This window comes from Petromyzon marinus, chromosome 3 (genome assembly GCF_048934315.1).
Source record: "Petromyzon marinus isolate PM22_M1 ecotype Great Lakes invasive population chromosome 3, UKy_Petmar_22M1.pri1.0, whole genome shotgun sequence".
NCBI lineage: Eukaryota > Metazoa > Chordata > Hyperoartia > Petromyzontiformes > Petromyzontidae > Petromyzon > Petromyzon marinus.
This window is the reverse complement of record NC_133669.1, coordinates 6,249,204-6,271,035: the sequence shown is the minus strand read 5'-3', so window position 1 is coordinate 6,271,035 and position 21,832 is coordinate 6,249,204. Positions and strand designations below refer to the sequence as shown.

General features: G+C 46.4%; 2 protein-coding genes across 15 annotated transcripts in view; one reads left to right on the top strand and one right to left on the bottom strand.

Annotated features, from left to right (window-relative positions):
• The window catches only part of C2CD5 (C2 calcium dependent domain containing 5), a 65,016-nt gene extending 57,771 nt beyond the window's left edge, over positions 1-7,245 (bottom strand). For 7 of the 14 annotated variants that reach the window (XM_032972188.2, XM_032972105.2, XM_032972123.2 and 4 more), the window contains exons 1-3: positions 6,908-7,244; positions 3,724-3,826; positions 2,039-2,125 (exon numbers count right to left, since the gene is read on the bottom strand). In XM_032972188.2, the coding sequence (XP_032828079.2) occupies positions 2,039-2,125; positions 3,724-3,813 (177 nt within the window). In that variant the 5' untranslated portion in view covers positions 3,814-3,826; positions 6,908-7,244. Of the gene's footprint in view, positions 1-2,038; positions 2,126-3,723; positions 3,827-5,662; positions 6,085-6,907 lie in introns of those variants that run through there. The other 7 variants (XM_032972114.2, XM_032972177.2, XM_076073236.1 and 4 more) reach the window with 3 other exon arrangements.
• A 3,936-nt stretch (positions 7,246-11,181) lies between these two features.
• Positions 11,182-21,832, top strand: part of DDB1 (damage specific DNA binding protein 1) — a 28,486-nt gene continuing 17,835 nt past the window's right edge. Inside the window, exons 1-13 of the mRNA XM_032972080.2 lie at positions 11,182-11,631; positions 13,034-13,182; positions 14,139-14,255; positions 14,613-14,834; positions 15,793-15,907; positions 16,237-16,334; positions 17,180-17,338; positions 17,890-17,973; positions 19,099-19,215; positions 19,873-19,975; positions 20,332-20,407; positions 20,812-20,920; positions 21,635-21,813. Of these exons, the coding sequence (XP_032827971.1) occupies positions 11,571-11,631; positions 13,034-13,182; positions 14,139-14,255; positions 14,613-14,834; positions 15,793-15,907; positions 16,237-16,334; positions 17,180-17,338; positions 17,890-17,973; positions 19,099-19,215; positions 19,873-19,975; positions 20,332-20,407; positions 20,812-20,920; positions 21,635-21,813 (1,589 nt within the window). The 5' untranslated portion in view covers positions 11,182-11,570. The remainder of the gene's footprint in view (positions 11,632-13,033; positions 13,183-14,138; positions 14,256-14,612; positions 14,835-15,792; positions 15,908-16,236; positions 16,335-17,179; positions 17,339-17,889; positions 17,974-19,098; positions 19,216-19,872; positions 19,976-20,331; positions 20,408-20,811; positions 20,921-21,634; positions 21,814-21,832) is intronic.

Genomic DNA, 21,832 nt, shown 5'->3' with positions numbered 1-21,832 from the left:
CATATACATGCTCTGAACACTCAGAACATAGGTATACTTACTAAATTGAAATAAACTGCAATAAATGGTGGAAAAAGCGAATAAAGAATGCTGCAACGCTGGGCTCATGATACATAGGAGAAAAAAAGTCAAGTACAACAAGTCTGCTAAACAACTGAAAATATCCATTGGTGGCACATAACTGAAAAACGCATCAGTGGTATACCATGCGCATTTCAGAAAGGTATTGGTGCGGTAGTTATCACTAGTTGTGTCTTAATGGGCATGACCTTCATTTGTTGTGATTAAATCAACTTAGCAGTACATTATTAATAATTACAGCTGTCAATACATTGCTGGATTGAGAAAGGGCAACTTCACCAGACCGGTCAGTGCAGTTTGGTAACGAGGGATTAGGCACGATATCATTGACGTGAGCTGTGGCTGGGAATCAACCTCAGGTAACCCGGGTTCACAGTTGCGGTGAACGAAGCACTGTACCACCACTCCAGTATAAAAAATTATAAATTCTATACATTTCCCAGTCCAAGACTATCAGGGTCAATAAACACAATGGAAAACTATAAACATGTAAAACATGCTGAGTTATTGCTGTTTGAAAAATTAAATAAACAAAAATGCCACGCACATAAACTCATATTATAGAACACTTCCAAAACATCATACAGCACTATGTAAACATACTTTGCTTGTGTGCTTTAAACACAAAAACATATAGGCAGTAAATACGTATTAAATCGTACGTGGAAGAATCGATTATTTACAAGACAATAATATATGCAAAGGTTACGTTTAGGATAATGGACAAAACGAGACTGAACCACTTAAACTGATATTAGATGGTGTGGACCTTCCTGCAAATAACTTTCTTACATTCCTCAAATGGTGAGCAACATCCTACGGTGAAAACAGTAACGCATTGTTGAGCCATTAAACGAAATTAAAGTACAGCTTGGAAGGCCGGGCAACTTGTGCCCTGCGATCATCTTGGTAGCATGGCCAAAGTAAACCCAGCAATGGGTCTAGGCAAAGGCACCTGCTTGGCGAATATAATACAAAAAACTATCCATTAATTTTAGACAAGCTGATTACAGGTGGAGCGGTGGAACAGTGGTTAGTATACTGACAAAGATGTGTGCATTGCTAAAGATTTCCTTTTGGGTCCCCAGGATTATAACTTGACACACAAACTACTATGTAGCTGCTTCAAACAGCACACCCACAAATGCACAATATAAAAAAAAATCAAATATAGCAGTGCTGATGGAATTACAAATATCATGATCTGTTTTCATTATGAGACCTCCTTTGCCAGTAACAAGATATAGTAATAGGTTTTACCCTTTTAACTGGCACAAAAACTGACACCTTTATTCAAGGCATCATGTTTGCAATAACCACAACACAAGCAGTCAAAATGCAAGCAAAAGAGACAACTGATAATAATATGCACTGTCCTTGAATTTGATTGGTCCACACCCGAGACAGCTTTTCTTAGAGCCTAGTCTCCACTGGTGTTGGACCAGAAGATGCCAAAAGGCGTACAACTTTTGTGCCAGTTAAAAGGGTAAAACCTATTACTATATCTTGTTACTGGCAAAGGAGGTCTCATAATGTAAATGCTCACCCCGAGCCCTCAATACTCTGATAGTGCGCTGTTTTTGAGTTGCACGCCTTTTGGTGTCTTCTGGTCCAACACCAGTGGAGACTAGGCTCTAAGAAAAGCTGTCTTGGGTATGGACCAATCAAATTCAAGGACAGTGCATATTATTATCAGAGTTGTCTCTTTTGTTTGCATTTTGACTGCTTGTGTTGTGGTTATTGCAAACATGATGCCTTGAATAAAGGTGTCAGTTTTTGTGCCAGTTAAAAGGGTACAACCTATTACTATATTATGATCTGTCTTGGAAATAAATTGTGTATTTCAGTGGCTCCTCAACTAATGTAAAAGCATACAGTACCTCAACAAAGTTGTGTTTTTCATGCTGTGTCTGAAAGACATCTGTTTTTAAGACATAACCACAACAAAACGGCTCACCTCAAACTTGAACCACTCAGAGTTCCACTGCGGGTTCAGGGACTTGGGGTATACGTCCGTCTTAAAAGTGATGTTGCTAAATTTGACCTGTGAGAAAGCCAACACAAATACAAAAAAAACAAGTGAACAACTACACACAAGACTGTCTAAAATGTTAACGGATTACCAACTAAACAACGGAGCACGAATTTGCTGGGATCAGCACAGACTTGCTGATGCACAGCCCTATAAAGGACACCTGTGATGACGGTAAACTAAAAACCTTTCCTTGCAGTTGGAGTTAATACAGCACTTGTAATCCTGTATGCAGTTCTTCAGTTATGGGTCCTCACTTTCCCTTCAATTTTAACCAGTGTGCATATATAATTTGGACCTAAAAGTGTGTGTACTACTCAATGTCCGCTAACAGAAAATCCATTAATGTCAATTATACAGTTAATTTGCCAACTTTCTTCAAATGTATGAATTTTCACAGGACACCACAGTGATAAGTGCAATCTCTAACTATAAGTCAGCTAATCTCTCTACCCTCTGCTTAGAAGAGATATTTCCCAAAACATCCACCAGTTATCTACTTAAAGTTCAAATGCAATTAATTTATTTTATGTGCCTAACTAAATGCTTACATATCTCAAGACACTACAAATAGTGGGACATATGCACAGACATTTTTTTTTTAGGAAAAGAGACAATACAGCCAGCCATTGGCATACAAGAAGAGGCTATCTTAAGCATTAGATTGAATAGAGGGAGTCAACAAAAATACAAACTGGCAGGGGGAGGGAGTTCCAGAATAAGGGGAGCAGCAGTAGAATGCGTGACCTTCCACTGAGTGAAGGTTGCCTAGGAGCGTCAAAATAAGGCCTTGGTTACTGGAACGGAAGAGCCCATGAGGGGTATACAACGTTATTAGAGTGGAGATTCGGCAGGAGCAAGTTCATATAGGATCTTATAAAGGGTCAGATCCATTCTGCAGTCATTCCCAGGACTGGTTTAAGAACCAGTGAAGGGTTGGAGTAGTGGGTTGATTCACGATGGCTTATTAGTGCAGGTAAGGAATCTGTCAGCGGAAGTATTACTAACAGCATTAATATCGAATGTGGTGCGATTCTTATTTGATTTGTGCTCTGTGTTGTGTGCTCCAACACACTGCAGCATTTCCATAAATAGAGCTCGTGGCAGAGCCGTAAAGTTTATTTTAAAGGATTTTTTGGTTTAAGATCTCAATTAACTGCTGTCAATAATAGCATCTCACAAGTGTCAACTCTGAAACAAGGCTCCTGATGGACAGCGGCAGCTGTATAAGCAAGGGCTCTAGTTTCACCTCTGTGTAAGGATTGGATGGAACAGAAAGGCAGGGGTTTTTGCCTCGGAAACTCTATCTGGGGAGGGTAGGAGCAGCAGTGAAGTGGCGTGTACTACGTTATGGACCTGACCAGATGCATTTGATCCTGAGCACAGCTAACGCAAGTTATCTGAGCCGGTCCTGGACACTCCCATTTACACAATCCAGCACTGAGCAGCATGGTGTAGTGTACTGCCACTACAACATTAGGAGGCCATTTCTCGACAGCACCTTGAGATGCTATTCACTTTTAGAGGCTCCACAAATTCAAATTGTATTGTATCGAACTCCTCCCGTGCACAGCACAGCCACACGCAGAGACAACTGATGGGAAGCACACCTCCACAAAGGCATCTGTTAGGTCGCTGGCGCGGTCCATGACGGGCAGATGGCGCCCCGCCAAAATCTTAACCTTCAACTTCCCGGGCATGGCCGCGGGCACCCTGTAAATGAGACAGACACGCCCAATCAAAAACCTGGACTGTGTTGTACCTAGTTATGTTTCTTCATTGTCGAGATAGCAGAGCAATGGCAAAGGTGACACAGAACACGTGGCCACAGCAGACCAGAAGATGGGCTCTGCACACAGAGCAGAAATATGCATGACACACAAACCGATCAGACTGGGTGGTGCACAGCATAGGAAATTGGGACCCCCAGCAAACACATGCAGATGCAGTCTCAAAATAAAGAGTGAACTTGCAGCAAGAACCCAACTGCCTTGGTACAAAAATCTTGAGGTTGTTTATTTTGGCAGGCACGTGTAAAAATAAATCCATATTATTATAAATTAATGCCCTTTTCATTATTAATTATATTCAAATGGCCTCAGCAGGGTAGTACTGCTGTAATGCAAGCACATTAACAGCCATGTGTTTGTCCATACACTGCTGGACGAGGGCCTCCCCACGCCGTACAACTTGTGGGGGACCACAGCTGTGACAGCATGGTATAGTATATCAATTGATTTTGTCGCACTGCACACTGCTGCCCACAACCGACAAGCAATTGGCCAGATATTTTCATCAGAAATCACTTGACACTCCTCTTGAGACTCAAGCATTGCTGTGTAAACAATTCATCAAACCCCCAGCCATCATCCTTCAACCATATCGTCATTCAGACAGACACCACTGTGCACGTATTGCAATCCAAAACCCCCTTGCATAAGGCATTGTTAAAAAAAGGAAATTATGATACAAAAGTATCGTTTGTTTTCGTTGCACCGTCTGTAATAGCTACACTACAGAGCAGTCCGTTCTACGGACAGGGTTACAAGACCCTCACGTAGGTGAAAACAAAATAACAAAAAATCACAACGTTTCGGCCACAACACAAGCGGCCTTCATCAGGTGAAGGGACGAGACTGTCCTCCGCTTGTGTTGTGGCCGAAACGTCGTGATTTTTTGTTATTTTGTTTTCACCTACGTGACTTTACCCAATAGAACCAAAGAGTATGGATTCTAGCAGTCACGAAAGCTTTAAATCTAGAATTACAAGACCCTCATCTAAACACTTAGCCAACCACACACATACTAGACACTCACTCGACACAATACGGCTTTCCTATGTAAACGAATGATATTATTCTACGAGCCGAATAAGCGGCCAGTTTCGAGTTTGGATATTGCTTGTATGAGTGACCACCATGTATGTACGTAGAACTTCTTTCGCACAATACCTAGCCAAACATACTAATCGTAGGTGCTATAGGCTGCTACGGTGCCACGTTGCCAGCAGAGTGCAGTGAAGCAAAATCAATTTCAGTACTTCGCAGTACAGTACAGTGTTCCAATTGCCCTGTACTGCTTCGTCTCCAGCGCAGTGAAATATGTTAAAAAAACCCTCCTCCCAACCACAAACCACACAGCATGCAAGGCGAGCGGGCTCTCATACAGCAGTGGATTGACAAACAAACGCGCCGCACAAATGTTAGCACACTCCGGCGGTGTTCATGGGGGAGTCAATTGACATCCCGAGTCCACGCGTGACCGCCGTCAACCAGGCCCTCTGTGCAGCGCCCAAGCCTTATTAAAACACAAACACAGCACAGCGCGCACACCTTTACAATCACGACACTTTAACATAAAGGTAGCTAGGTCAATTCTGATGTTACGGCGGCATACATCGCCTGTCATTATATAACCACACAGTGTGCTGTTAAAGGATTGTGCCACACACGCACACACGTGTCTGTGTGTGTGTGCGTACACTCGTAGCGCGAGTCAGGCCTGCCCCTCTCGCACTCGTTTAACCGCACCAGCGGAATGTTAACTTACGTGGCCAGTCACACGAACTTGGTCGATTAAAGGTTAAAAACACACACACACAAGCACGCAATTTAATCAACACGGTCGCGATATCGCACGGTCGGCCACGTGTTTGCGTTTGACTAAAACATCGCCACCTGGGCCTATAAACTGTACTGGTTGAACGCTCCACGTCAACACGCAGTTAACACGCCGTGTGTACACAAGTCCACACACACTGAAGGCTGTAGAAGTCGTAGCTTTAAGCGGTGCTCGTTTGAGGCTGAGTCGACCAAGGGGAGGATGCCCATGACCGGTTCAGATAATCGTCACTGGTGGTGGTGGCCGTGTGCGGGAATCGAACTCGGGTCGCCAGGTTCGTAGTATAGTATAGCACGCTGACCGCTACACTACCGCTCCCCATACACACAGCCTGTACCACACACAGATAGAGTCTGTACCACACACACACACACAGCCTGTACCACACACACGCACACAGCCTGTACCACACACACAGCCTGTACCACACACACACACACACAGCCTGTACCACACACACACACACAGCATGTACCACACACACACACACAGCCTGTACCACACACACACACACAGCCTGTACCACACACACACACACAGCCTGTACCACACACACACACAGCCTGTACCACACACACACACAGCTGTACCACACACACACACAGCTGTACCACACACACACACAGCCTGTACCACACACACACAGCCTGTACCACACACACACAGCCTGTACCACACACACACAGCCTGTACCACACACACACACAGCCTGTACCACACACAACCACAGCCAGTACCACACACACACAGCTGTACCACACACACAGCCTGTACCACACACACAGCCTGTACCACACACACAGCCTGTACCACACACACAGCCTGTACCACACACAGCCTGTACCACACACAGCCTGTACCACACACAGCTGTACCACACAGACTATGATGCACGGTTGTTGAATAGAGAAGCCCGGCATGTGTTGCAGTGCAAGTGAGGCAGGCCTCTGCCGTGAAGCAATCGCCCCTTGTTAATCAACATACAGTACCGGAATCTTTGCATACAGAATGCTCATAAGCTCACCCCGTCACGTACAGCTCGTAGATTTTTGTTTTTGACCAACGGGTAAAGAAAAATATAGAATAAACAGCTAGCAGCTTTACCTGCAAGATGTCCATGTGCGCGTAACTTGTCATTAAAAAAGCAATAAACACACGCTCACTCATACAGACCTGTGGGCGCAACCTTTGCTTGTTCAACCTCGACGTGCCTCGCCTGCTTCAAAGCAGCAGCAGCAGCTGCTGCTGTCTCCGCTGCTGCAACATCGTTTGGCCTCAAACGTAGCAACACGCACACACACACACAAGGTGTATTGTTGTCGCGATAACGAGATTAAGTAGTAGAAGAGAATGAGAGAAAAACAACCTCACTCAACCATCAACACGGCTCTGGCTGCACGAGCGATTCAACACGAGCGGGAGAGATTGAGGGCGACACAATCCCCCGCCCAGCACGGAGAAGAGAGCAGAGCCGCGCCAGAGTGACGCGGGATCATTGGGCCGGGCACTCCCCCTACCCCCACCCTTGATCCCCCCTTGCCCCCCACCCTTGCTCCCCCCTTGCCCCCCACCCTTGCTCCCCCCTTGCCCCCCACCCTTGCTCCCCCCCACCCACCCTTGCTCCCCCCCCTTGCCCCCCCCACCCTTGTTCTCCCCCCCCACCCTTGCCCCCCCACCCTTTCTCTCCCCCACCACCCTTGCTCTCCCCCACCACCCTTGCTCTCCCCCCCCACCCTTTCTCTCCCCCCCCCACGCTTGCTCTTCCCCCCCACCCTTGCTCTCCCCCACCCTTGCTCCCCCCCACCCTTGCTCTCCCCCCCACCCTTGCTCTCCACCCCCCCTCACCCTTGCTCTCCCCCCCACCCTTGCTATCCCCCACCCTTGGTCTCCCCCCCACCCTTGCGCTCCCCCCACCCTTGCGCTCCCCCCACCCTTGCTGTCCCCCTTCTTGCTCCCCCCACCCTTGCTCCCCCCACCCTTGCTCCCCCCCTTGCTCCCCCTCGTGCTCGCCACCCCCCCCCCCTTGCTCCCCCCCCTTGCCCCCCCCCTTGCTCTCCCCCCTTGCTCTCCCCCCTTGCTCTCTCCATCCCTTGCTCTACCCCCCACCCCCTTGCTCTACCCCCCCTTGCTCTACCCCCCCCCCTTGCTCTACCCCCCCCTTGCTCTACCCCCCCCTTGCTCTACCCCCCCCTTGCTCTACCCCCCCCTTGCTCTACCCCCCCCCCCCCTTGCTCTACCCCCCTTGCTCTATCCCCCCCTTGCTCTACCCCCCCCTTGCTCTACCCCCCCCTTGCTCTACCCCCCCCCTTGCTCTACCCCCCCCCCTTGCTCTACCCCCCACCTTGCTCTATCCCCCCCTTTGGGTCCCCCCCCCTTGCTCTCCCCACCCCCTTGCTCCACTCGGCTCCTCCTCAATGGTCGCCGCCAATTGGTGGGTGGCTGATGAGGATTTGCAACGCCGCAGCATCCCTCCCTCCCCACGACTATTTAAAGCAACTCACTCACCGTGTCAACCCATACGGTTTATATCACCCCCCCCTCCCCTATTATTGTACAAGGGAAATTGAGTTTTCAGGTCCATACGGGGTACAGCCGTTTCAATACGTTAAACAAAAGTGTGTCTATTTGTTTGTGTTTCTCCCTTGTGATGGCACTTTGTAGGAAGAACGTTGAGATTTGTAAGGGCACAGGGTGTTCAATGAGAGTCTGCATTTGGTCTGTCATCAGGTAGGCACTCATCAATTAATAATTATAATTCTGTACTGTATTGACGACGTTGCTGGCTACAGCGGGGGGTAATGAACAGAGTCTTAAATCATGTAGCACCTTTTGTTGGGACGAGGTCATCCCGCTAGTAAATAAAGAACGTCGGGGGTCAACGTTGTAACCCTTTCCAAAAGGTGGCGGAGGCATCGTCAAGGGTTCGCAGGTTCAAATCCAACCGCCGTATTAATATATAAAAAAGTTTACTTAATAAACAATCATTATATTTAGTTAGTCATGTTTATCAGCATGGTAACATACAATAAAAAAAATCGTAAAGTATTTAAACTAGTAGTGTTATTGTATAAACAAGTGTTTCAATGCATCAAGGGTATTGCGGACAGGTTGAGCAGTTATATAATAGCCCAAACAAGCGGCTCTTGTTTACAACTGACGCTGTAGCTCACCGTGCTCAGGCACCTTTGCCCTGTTATTCGTGGGTCTAATGCCTGTCACGAGAGCCACGAGGGATCAATTACAAATTCATCCAATAGTTAGAGGTGAGAAGGTGTCGCTTGCCATAGCTTGAGTATCTACAAAAGGCCTTTTAGACCCCCTCTTGAACGTTTTTAATTTGTAAATTATTTCGAAAAAAAATCAATTACAACCCTCGCCACAAGGCGGCGGCAGTCAAATAAGTCGCAGGTTCAAATCCAACCCCCATGATAATATTTATTTTCACTTTATAAACAATCATTGAATGTACTTAATCATTTGCTGAAATGTTCATCAACGTGGTAATGTGCAATAAAAAAAATCTAAAAGTATTTACACTAGTTGTGCTAATTTAAAGTTATTTATACAATATATGTGCTATGTGTATAAAAAAACAGTTTTTAATGCATCAACGGAGCAGGTAGCAAGTTACATAGCCCAGAAGCGCCTCCTGTTTCCAACGACGTCATAGCTCACCGTGCAAAGACCCTTTCGATTGAAATTTGTGATCAATTCCAAATTAATCCAATAGTTAAAGATGAGAAGGTGTCGCTGCCATAGGTTAACCGAGTACCGTCAAAGCCTTTAGACCCCCTCTTTTTTTTCTTTTTAATACAATAATTTTGTTACAGATATATTGCAACCTTCGCTACCGTCATCGCTCGTAATACGGCAACTCAATATATGGAATTTCGCAATCACACGCAACTTATACATTAGGAAACGAATTCGATATACCTTACGTTAAAGTCGCATTTCAACATTTTTTTTTTACAAAATCCAACAATGCACGGTCCCTCATTCCTCGCGTTCATTCCAGGCACTTCCAATAACATTTTCAACGTTTCTCAGTAAAAGTAAGTGAACATGTTCCTCGGTGTGCAACTCTCTTATCCCTTTGCACATCTGCAACATCAAATGCACGCTGACTTTCAAGAAACATCTAAAGGCCCTTCCATCTCTTGGGTCAGGCTTTCGAGTAACTCTGAGCTTGACTCCGCACCTCTGAGTTGTTGACTTGTTTGCAAAATCTGCCGCGTTTTAAATGGTTGGTGGGAGGGTTGGTGGGAGTGTGGGAAGGTTGGTGGGAGGGTGGGGGGGGTTGGTGGGGGGGTGGGAAGGTTGGTGGGAGGGTGGGGAGGTTGGTGGGGGGGTGGAGGGGTTGGTGGGAGGGTGGGAAGGTTGGTGGGAGGGTGGGGGGGTTGGTGGGAGAGTGGGATGGTTGGTGGGAGGGTGGGGAGGTTTGGTGGGAGGGTTGGTGGGAGGGTGGGGAGGTCGGTGGGAGGGTGGGGAGGTTGGTGGGAGGGTGGGGGGGTTGGTGGGAGGGTTGGTAGGAGGGTTGGTGGGATGGTTGGAGGGTTGGTGGGTGGGTTCGAGGGTTGGAGGGTTGGTGGGTGGGAGGGTTGGAAGGTTGGTGGGAGGGTTGGTGGGTGGGTTGGAGGGTTGGTGGGTGAGTGGGGTGGAGTGTTGGTGGGAGGGTTGGAGGGTTGGTGAGAGGGTTGGTGGAGGGTGGGAGTGTTGGTGGGAGGGTTGGTGGGAGGGTTGGTGGGAGGATTGGAGGGTTGGTGGGAGGGTTGGTGGGATGGTGGGAGGGTTGGTGGGATGGTGGGAGGGTGGAAGGGTGGGAGTGTTGGTGGGAGTGTTGGTGGGAGGGTTGGTGGAAGGGTGGGAGTGTTGGTGGGAGGGTTGGTGGGAGGATTGGAGGGTTGGTGGGAGGGTGGGGGGGTTGGTGGGAGGGTTGGTGGGATTGTGGGGGGAAGGTTGGTGGGAGGGTTGGTGGGTGGGAGGGTGAGTTGGTGGGTTGGTTAGTGGGTGGGTGGGGTGGAAGGGTTGGTGGGAGGGTTGGAGGGTTGGTGGGAGGGTGGAAGGGTGGGAGTGTGGTTGGAGGGTTGGTGGGAGGGTGGGGGGGTTGGTGGGAGAGGGGGGAAGGTTGGTGGGAGGGTTGGTGGGAGTGTTGGAGGGTTGGTGGGAGGGTGGAAGGGTGGGAGTGTTGGTGGGTGGGAGGGTGGGTTAGTGGGTGGGAGGGTTGGTGGGAGTGTTGGAGGGTGGAAGGGTGGGAGTGTTGGTGGGTGGAAGGGTGGGAGTGTTGGTGGGTGGGAGGGTGGGTGGGAGTGTTGGTGGGTGGGAGGGTGGGTGGGAGTGTTGGTGGGTGGGAGGGTGGGAGGGAGTGTTGGTGGGAGGGAGTGTTGGTGGGAGGGAGGGTGGGAGTGGTCTTACGGCCACTCAATCACCAATCCCATCGCCAATGGCCGGCTGCCTTGCACACGCGTGACCCCTCGCCCCGCTGCAGCCAATGGCACTGGGCGTCTCGGGCACCTGTACACTGACTGGGTTGGCCTCGCGGCGGCGGCGGCAAGTAGGGTGCGAGCGAGCCAAGGGAGCACACGCAAACAACACCGACACCACACGCACAGTGAACACCACGCACGCGATAACACGACGCGAAATCCCAGCGGCACGCGGTTTTTGTTGTTGTCGTTGCGGCGGCGGCGGTGGTTACAAAGCAGCCGTCAGCATTCGAAGCGTGGGTTGAGAGAGTGGGGGGGTGGTGGTGGTGGTGGGAGAACGGGCGCCGTCGTTGAAACTGTTTCGAACGACCACAGGATAACAACAAGAAGAAGAAGCAGCAGAAAACAAAATGTCGTACAATTACGTGGTGACGGCGCACAAGCCGACGGCTGTGAACGCGTGCGTCACGGGTAAGCGGGAAGGCGACCAGCACCACCAGCACCTCCATCATCATCCTCCTCCTGTGCGAGGCCGCAATGGGGCCCCGTTTCGACACGTGGGGGGCTGTGGGGGGGGGGGTGCTTCGTGGCGTGCGTGGGTCGAGGTGGTTAGCGACTCGTGCAATGTTCATTCATAGAGTGGCGATGTTATCGACTGCCTCCGTCTCCCATCAAGAGCCCCACTGTCGCTGTGTAAAAACCCCGCCTCGGTCAGGCCGTCCGAAGCCTCTGGCGGGCTCCTATGGCCGACGCGAGGTGGCGGCGGCGGCAGCGGCGGGGAGGAGGAGGAGGGCTCCTTCCTCTCTGAGACGTCCATCCCCCTCGTGGCATTCATCATCATCATCACCACCTCGTGTGCGTTCCAACGTTCACAAGTGCCGTAGTGTATTGCTCTACAAACAAAACAAACTCAACATTAGTCAATTTACATTGCAGCCAGCCCACCCCCCCCCCCGTACAGTTTTATCGACCATTGCAACTAAATTGTGAGCCAGACATCTCGATTGTAGCCTCCAATGCACGGCGTTTACGATTGCAAAACATCACGGTCACACTTTGCTCCCAGCAAAGTGTCTGGATTGAGGATAATGTCCACGGCACGCGTGTGCTTTGGCCCCTCGGAATGATTTTCAATCGTATCTTGACCGCTAGGATTAGTGCTGTGCGCCGTCTTATTGTCTCCTAAATTGAACTGTATTGTTATTGCTGTGGGAGGTTATTAGCCAGCAGCTTTAGGAAGTGTCCCGTGTATGCGGTGGCTAAATTGGCTGTGTAAATTTGGGGTTTAATGGATACACCAAATGGAGAACAACACGCAGATATGTTATCCTCCATGAGACCCCAATGGCATTCATAACCTTGCAGTGAGTGGTGAGGCCCTGCGTAGTCCTAGCATGCATATCCAAAGACAGATGGGCATTCCGTGGGTTCCAATGGGACCATTTACCATTGTTGTGGGGCGCTGGGGTAAGCACGGCATTACTCAATCGCAGATTAGTAACCATTAGGCCAATAGCATTCCACAAACCGTACAGGACTTAAGTAAAACACAAGACACCGCACTATTGTATCCTTTATTTAACCAGGAGATTAAATCGACACGGTATATTGTGCATCGTTCACAAGGGCGACCGAGGTAAATTCACAATATTAACATCTCTCTGGCTCATTGTTCCAAAAAAAAAAACATCGGTTCGCATTGAACCACGTAATTCAATCTAAAAACATGCTTTTTGAATCGTGCACTTTTTCCCTGATCTTCGCTGTTGGGAATTACTTTCTTCTGCGGATCTCTGCCAAAGCAGGGTTCCCGATTAAGAGGTACCCGGACATAACGTGGGTTGTTATTTGTAACTGATGCCACGGTGTGCAGGTCACTTCACGTCCGCAGAGGACCTGAACCTCCTCATTGCCAAGAACACCCGGTTAGAGATCTACGTGGTGACGCCAGAGGGCCTGCGGGCCGTCAAGGAGGTCGGCATGTACGGGAAGATTTCCGTCATGGAGCTCTTCCGGCCACAAGTGAGAAATCCTTGATGCATCGTAGATGCAAACGTTGGGTTGGACATCTGGGTTATGAGGGTCAATCGCTATGCCAACGAATGTGTTCTGATACAGTGCCGTATCATATCCATTATAGTTGCATGGAGGAGCTGCGGTAGAGTTGTAAATAAGATGAAACAGATATGTTCTTGTGGTGAAAAATTGCGATTAAAGTTTTAATGAAAGATGTTCAAACTACGGTATAGGGATTTATGGAAGATTTTTTTCATGATTTGCATGGGGACACCTGAATTCGTGCATTGCCAGAAAGTGTATCAAGTCAATCAAGAACTGTAAAAACTGACATTACTCATAAGCATGGTTCTTTCAATGCGCTGAACCAGATATGTGCAATGATATTATCTTAATGTTTGCGTCACAATGACGCAAGCGTGTTGCTCACTCTTGGGATGTACCTGAAGAAGTGACAGTGCTGTGGGTATAATGTTTCTTTTAGGTGCATGTCTACTGTCCACATGTAAAAAAACAAACTGATGCATACTTATGATGCATTACTCGTGAAGCTACATTTCGGAATTATTGCTGTAGGCTTTTCTTTTTTGAGGTGTACAAACCACTTTCCCCTTATTTTGCATCAACCTCAAATCATGAGGGTAAAGTGTAATCGCACTAATGTATCATGGTCACCCTGTAAAATGTGAAAACTTCGAACTTGGGGAATGTTCACCCACACGTTCCTTTTGAGTGTAATTTTATTTTACAGTAATAAAAAATTATTTTATTCATATTGCACCCATAATGTACTGAAACGTTTCAGGCCTCAATGTTCTAGCCTAGAGGACTGCCGAATGGTGGCTTGTGCAACACAAGGTGAACACAGCACTGGCCTGCATTTGTTTTCCAGTAGGGGGCGATGTTGCTATTGGTTATGAAGGAATTTTACATCACGATGAAGCATGTTGTGTGGTCTCCAGGGAGAAAAAAAAGACCTTCTCTTCATCTTGACTGCCAAGTACAACGCATGCATCCTGGAGTACAAACAGGATGGGGATAATGTGGATATCATCACGAGGGCACATGGTAACGTGCAGGTAATAGCACCGCTCCATTACATAAATGCTTGGGAAATCACCATGGAACAGACAGGTTCAGATAAACCACAATGTTACCAATATATACTTTTAAACACTTGTGGATATACAGACATCTACGTAAGTTTATGTATGCAATAGTCAAAGCTTTCAAAATGGCTTATTTTTACGGTGAAGTATGATGCCAATTCGGAATCTACGAATTACAATGACGTTTTATACAAGTGCGTAATGGGAATGATATTGACAATTTCGATGGTGAAGATTTGCGTTGGCATCATTTACATTGACAAGAATGATGATGGTAATCCGATGTGGAGGCAAAGATGGTGTTAATGGTAATGTTTGTCTCTGCAGGACCGTATTGGACGTCCATCAGAAACGGGCATCATTGGCATTGTAGACCCCGAGAGCCGCATGATTGGTCTGCGCCTCTATGATGGCCTATTCAAGGTCATCCCGCTTGACCGGGACAACAAGGAGCTGAAGGCCTTTAACATTCGCTTGGAGGAGCTCATGGTCATCGATGTCAAGTTCCTGTTTGGCTGTGCCGTGCCAACCATTTGCTTCGTATACCAGGCACGTAGGGCAGCAGGGATCACCTCTTAGCTCTGATCTACCAACTTTTTATTTATTTTGTGTGAGCTGGCTAGGTCGTTCAGAGGCTGCAAGCTGCCTGTGATTAACTAAATTATCATGTGATGTGAGTTAATGGGCTCAGCCCGGTCACAAATGAACACGATTCTGTGCTTAATTTAACTTAATTCCAGCTCTGAGAATGAAATATAAGTTTTTATTCATTTTAACTGTCATGCAATAAACATTACTGCTGGTGGCCAAGTGGTAGGGGAAGTTTTCCTCATAATTTGAATCGCACAACAGTCAGATATCATGCTGATGTCTCTGGAAACTCAAAAGAATACCTCGGCAACTGCACAAAATCGGATAATCTTAAAATTTTTAAATTGGATTTGTGTTTGGACACATTCACAGAGTTTTTACTAGGTTTAATAAAGTAAAATATGATTATTTCATTGGGCGGTCTGGGAGGAACAGTCATATAGGATTAGAGAATAATACATTTATAATGAAACTATGTTAAAGCATATGGTTATGATTGTTCCATTTTTCCCAAGTGTCTCTTTAGGGTAGAGCCATGTTATAGGCTACCACAAAAATGCTGCAAGGTAAAATGGCTTTCATATAAGAGTGAGCAGGCATTGCCTGTGCCAGACCCTATCCCAGTGGGGTGGGGGGGGAGAGGGGATAGGTGAACAACGCTCAACAAAATCCTTAATTCCTTAAAGTAAATGCACTTTAACATCACACCCGTGAGTTGGTATGATCCAACAACTTGGTCATGTTATCGCCAGATCATGGAGCCGACTCCCAGTTTTATTAATAAAATTCCAAGTATTGTGGTGCTGATGGTGATGGTGATTAGGCATGCTTATGATATTTTCTTGTTGATGGTAGTGAGTGTCGTGTTTTTAGTGATGATCATTATTGTGGTGGTTGTGGTGGTGTCATGATAAAGGACCCCCAAGGTCGGCATGTGAAGACCTATGAGGTGTCTCTTCGAGATAAGGAGTTTAATAAGGGGCCTTGGAAACAGGACAATGTGGATGCCGAAGCTGGAATCGTCATTGCAGGTGAGCTTTGAGTTCCCTGCATCGCATTTATGAGCATGAACAAAAGTGACATCCGATGCAACATGACACCATTTTCATTATGAATGGTTGGAACTGGGATATAAACCCCCAGTACCTCATCATCATTGGCTCATTACGGCGTCACAGCCATTACGAGCTCATGACAGCCGTCTTTTTTTTGGTTTTTAATTTCTGACATGTACAGCAATATTCTGCACTGATGTTAATTTCTTATTAAGTATACATTAACTGGGGTGAAACATACTTCTAGGCACATTCGTCACATTTTTTTGTTATGCAACTAATCAAGAGTGTGTTGTGTGTGACAGTGCCCCAGCCAATGGGAGGAGCTCTTATTATTGGACAGGAAGCTATCACATACCACAATGGTGACCAGTATCTACCCATTGCTCCTCCTGCCATCAAGGTAAATGTGAATTGTTATAATAAGCTTATCTTAGTCTCAAGACTTCCTCAGGAGGGTCCTGCATTGGGATGTTTGACGAATTGCCATTAATTAGTTTGTGGAATTTTGGAGGAAACCAGGAATATTGGGAGAAAAAACCCACGTGTATGAGGAGGTGACACTCAGCACTGCCATCCCTTGACCACCTCAACCATATGCCTACAACATCTGAAAAGCCTGGTTTGAGACTCTTAAGATGTTGAAAGACCCGATTTTACAAATGCATCCAAACATTCAGAGGCTAAAGGCCTTCTTCCAACCTGACGATGTTTAGCCTTCATACGAGCCTGAAAGCAACGGAGCCCATGGCACATTTTGGATAAACGGCGCTGCTGCAAGCACCGTACAGCAAAATGGTTACACAACCCCCTTGATGAATTGATTTTGGTTTACCGTGATGGACTGCTGGCGCTAGTTCCAACCTGGGTTTCTGGCAGGCTGTTTGGTGGAGATTGAAAGTTTATATGTCATGTGTCTTGAGTTTTCATCTTTTAGTCTGGGCTCTATAAACCATAATCTCTCAAAAATCCATCTACCTTCGATGGAATGTTAGTGGGGCTTCATTGTCTGAAATCTCCTGACATGGATGGTGATGTGATAATATTACCACGTTTTTGCCCCTAATTTCAGAAAAACGAGGAAAATAAAAAATAAATCACTATCACGCTCCTGATAATCTGCTGAATTACTCACCCATGGTGTAATTCTGGATTTCTGCTTATGTGTTATCCTGAGAAGCAATTATGCTTTACCATCTCCACACCAATTTTCTCACCATTGCCTTGTCTGGTTCACTCCACCACCAGCAAAGCACCATCGTGTGCCAGAATCGCGTGGACGCCAACGGCTCCCGCTACCTCTTGGGCGACATGGAGGGGCGGCTGTTCATGCTGCTGCTGGAGAGGGATGAGCTCATGGACGGCACGGCCACCGTGCGGGATCTGCGAGTTGAGATGCTCGGGGAGGTGAGCCGGAGACCTCATGTGAAAGCTTTGTACTACTGGTTTTAAGAATCCTGGAGCCCGATTAGGGTCAAAGGAGAGCATTGCCTTAACAAGATATGTTGCTATGAGCAAAATTATCGTGTTGCTTTTATTTTACCTGCATACCAGTTCCTCCATACTACACTCTACCTCTCAAAAAATCTCTGACCCATGTATTGTAAGCTGGGTAATTGTTAGGTAAAGGCTATGTTTAAAAAATATTGTAAATTAATGTTCATGTAAGGAATGGTTACATATAAAACACAGTGTTCATCCATTGGCATCCCTGAGGTCGTTGTGAAAATTCCACATTGTTATGGCAGGGCCCAGTCTTTCCACAGAACAATCATTAATTGTTCACACCCTATGAAGTAGGATGAGTAGATGGGTTTATCCTTGACAGGGTTTTGAACTCTCAACTCTGAAAAACTACAGAAGAGAATGTGACAAATAAAATACCACAAAAAACATAAGTATAGTTGATGGTTACAATTGTGTTAAAGTTGGCGTCATTGCGTCTTCTCCCTCAACAGACATCTATTGCCGAATGTCTGACTTACTTGGACAATGGTGTGGTCTACATCGGTTCAAGACTCGGAGACTCCCAACTGGTTAAGGTAATTGATAAATATTCACATAAGAATGGAGAATGATAGTAGTTTGAGTGCTTGAAAGAGTGATGTGATGGTAATGCTTATGCAACATGATAATGTAATTGTATGGATGTCCTAATCTTAAATGTAGCTCTAGCTATGTCGTTTATTTGTGACCATTGCCCTAATTTTTCATAGCCCCCGATCCATTGCATAACTAATCCTGACTACAACCATAACTTGAGCCACACATTTAACTCTTCAGAAAATGAATAAAGATATATTAAAGTAAACATGTTATGTTTAGCAATGGGCATTGTGCATCTTAGGGATGAGTTTTAGATTTAAACATTTCAGAGTTATTTTATATATATAAAAACCAGAACTCTGATGTCACGCTAACTCCGTAACGCTATCATTAATAATCATGAGTGGGTGACGTCACTCCACATAATAATGAGCGGGTGACGTCACTCCACATGGAGGACTCCCCCCCCCCTCATTAATAATCATGAGCGGAACATATTTTGTTCGTTTGAATTTTTCAGATTTACTGCAATACACCCATCCTTGGACGGGCTTTTTAGGCTATTTCAGATTTACTGTAATACACCCGTCATCGGGACGGGCTATAGGCTGGTTATATAATAATGTGTCTTCCCACTAACTAAAGTGACATGACCTGATGCCACGTGACACTGCTTTAGCGGGAAAATCACGGAAGTTAACGATTATGCGACATAGTTTTCTGTGACGTCATACTTTCAGATCAATCTGAAACAAATCTTTTTGGGATCATACAAAATTTCGAATCTGAAAATCGGGAACACATCCCAAGTGATCTACCTTGAAAGTATCGAGCAGCCATTGGTGTGACTTGAATATTTTGCACAGCAACAACTTTTGACATGCCAAAATGTGGTGCGAACATTTTACTGAAATAATTTTGCAAAATCTAGAGGGATGACACGTTCAGCTGACCCTAATTTGGATTTGAACTTGTAGGGTTTGTTGGAGGAGAAAACCACTTCTCCAATGATTTTCATACGATTGAATGTGAGTATTATGAGCATAGGAATCAATTTAAATCAACGAATGAATGCCTAGTTACATGTTTACTGTATTGTGTCTGGCTACTGTGTGTTTTAGTTGAATGTTGACAGCAATGAGCAGGGCTCATACGTCACAACCATGGAGACCTTCACCAACCTGGGCCCCATTGTGGACATGTGCGTTGTGGACCTGGAGCGGCAGGGGCAGGGCCAGGTGAGTGCTCGTGTTCTTGCATATGGCATGCACATGTTGCAGCCCCTTTGTCAATACTTTTGCCCACTATATAGACCGCACAACCCCATTGACAAACGTGTACATGATGATCACCATCATGCTGTATTTTCTGTCGATTTCGACTAGATGTTTTGGTCAAAACACCTTCAATAATGTTATTAAGCAGTTCACAGCAAAGAGCACATTTCGTACTGCATCTCTAAACACTACCTAGTAGGGGCCACATGCCAGAGGAATGTGGTATATCTCCACATGCCAGAGGAATGTGGTATATCTCCACATGTCTGTGCATGTCGATGTGAATCAATGTGCATTTGCACATGGATCTTTTTTTCTGGCGCCACGGTGCCGAGGTGTTAACTACCTCACCTGGTATACGGGAGGTTGTGGGTTCGATTCCAACCTGCTGTCTATTTGGAGTTTGCATGTTCTGCTCGTGGTTTTGTGGATTTTGCTCTGGATCCTCCGGATTTCCCTCTCCATTTAGAACATGTGTTTAGAGTATTTGGTTGCTAAAAATGTCCACCTGATAAGCTACTTTAAGCTATCATTTGTGGGAAGGTCGCTTCTTACTTGGTAAAATATGTGCGTGATCGTGTGTGTTGTGCGTGTGTGGGTTTCGTGTGTGCGGAGCAGTTGGTGACATGCTCAGGTGCATTCAAGGAGGGCTCATTGCGAATAATCCGCAATGGCATTGGAATTCACGAGCACGCCAGCATTGACCTGCCGGGCATTAAGGGTACCGATCCACACCCACACACTCATACATGGCATGATCACACGCCACTTAACCAGACACGCATTTCGGCACACTTGTCCCAATTTAGGATGCTGCTCCATTCGATAGAGCATCTGTGATGTCAATGTTAATGTTCATATTCCGATCAGAATGAGCTATTGTCGTTGGTGCCAATGTAATCATCTCATTGGTGAATGAGCGACCTATTCAGGGTTATCCGATTAGCACGGTTGGCTATGTACGGTGCAAAAGAAGATCAACATACATACAGAGAGTAATAACAAGATCAGATCTGAAAAGTAAATGACGATGTCCTTTTATTTTCTCTCTCCATCTCTAATCTTTGGCCGTGGCAGGCTTGTGGCCTCTCCGCTCGGACCCCACACGTGACTTGGATGACATGCTTGTTCTCTCCTTTGTCGGCCAGACACGGTATGACAATTCTTTTAAGCAATGAAAGTCATTGTTTTATTGTCGCTTTATTTAGTTACCTTGATCCTCGTCCCATGATGTGAGTGCATTGAAACCTCATGAAGTGGCGAAGGCTCAATCAAGGATTACAGAAGACTCAAATTGCTTGCTGTAAAAGCTTAAATACTTATTTAATAATGTCATGACTTGATGCAGGTGTCACACGTGGAACAGAATCGGAAAGAAAAAGGTTAAAAAATGATCGCAAAAAACAACCAATTGGAGATATGCGTCGTGTTTGACATAAGTTAGTGTGGAATGTGTAGTTTAATTTAATGGAAGCTGGTGCGAACACCGAGCCAAAAACAGCTTTGATGTAAGTAAAAGAACTCTGCTTGGGTACGTGTTTTGACGTGTGTTTGCAGAGTGCTCATGTTGAACGGTGAGGAGGTGGAGGAGACTGAGTTGCCCGGTTTCTGTGATGAGCAGCAGACCTTCTACTGCGGCAACGTGGCCAATGAACAGCTCATCCAGGTTTGAGGTTCCCCCACACACTCATTACCGACTCTTCTACACTTCCATTACCCACACAATTGCAAACATTTTTCCCAAATTAAAAAATACCTTTCCATACATTTCCTCACGCTTGACCGCTAACCGCTTTCGAATTTTGCATTTATTCCTGGAGGATTTGAAAGGGAACTTGAGAAAATGTATTTGAATGCTTGAACAGTATGAAACACTTCTGTTCAATTCCATACCAGCTACACACCCCACACACCATCCACGCACTCACATAAAACTACCAACCGATCCCACATTCCATACATTACATCTACCAACACACTTTCTGATGTCATCATAGGATTTGAACTGGTGCACTTTACATTTGTTCAATTTTGAAGTGAATCTTGTTCCAGCATTTTGCACATTGTACATGTGTGCTGCTTGCTTTGGCTGTTACTGTTGTTCTTCTTTACCAGGGCCACCGCCCCTTCAAGCGGTGTACCATGCCCAAGCCCGCTTGCATTTCTTAACGATCAATCTGATTGATGTCTTACTACTGATGTAATGTATTCTGCGGAGGTGGAGTGATTATATCAGCACATATGCAGGTGCTAGATGGATCGTTGCATGGCATTTACCTATGTGAGATATCGACATCTTGGTGAGACCTTCAACCATGAATAGATCATGACTGATGACATGTGCATGCTTGCTCTCTCCCCCCCCCCCTTACTGTGCTAGATAACCTGTGGATCCGTGAGACTGGTGGACCACAAGTCAAAGGCGCTGGTGAGCGAGTGGAAGGAGCCCAGTGGCAAGAACATCAGTGTGGCCTCCTGCAACGCGGCGCAGGTGGTGTGCGCCGTGGGCCGTATGCTCTTTTACCTGGACATCTCGGCAGGGCAACTCAAGCAAGTCAGGTGATCACAAACCTTGGAA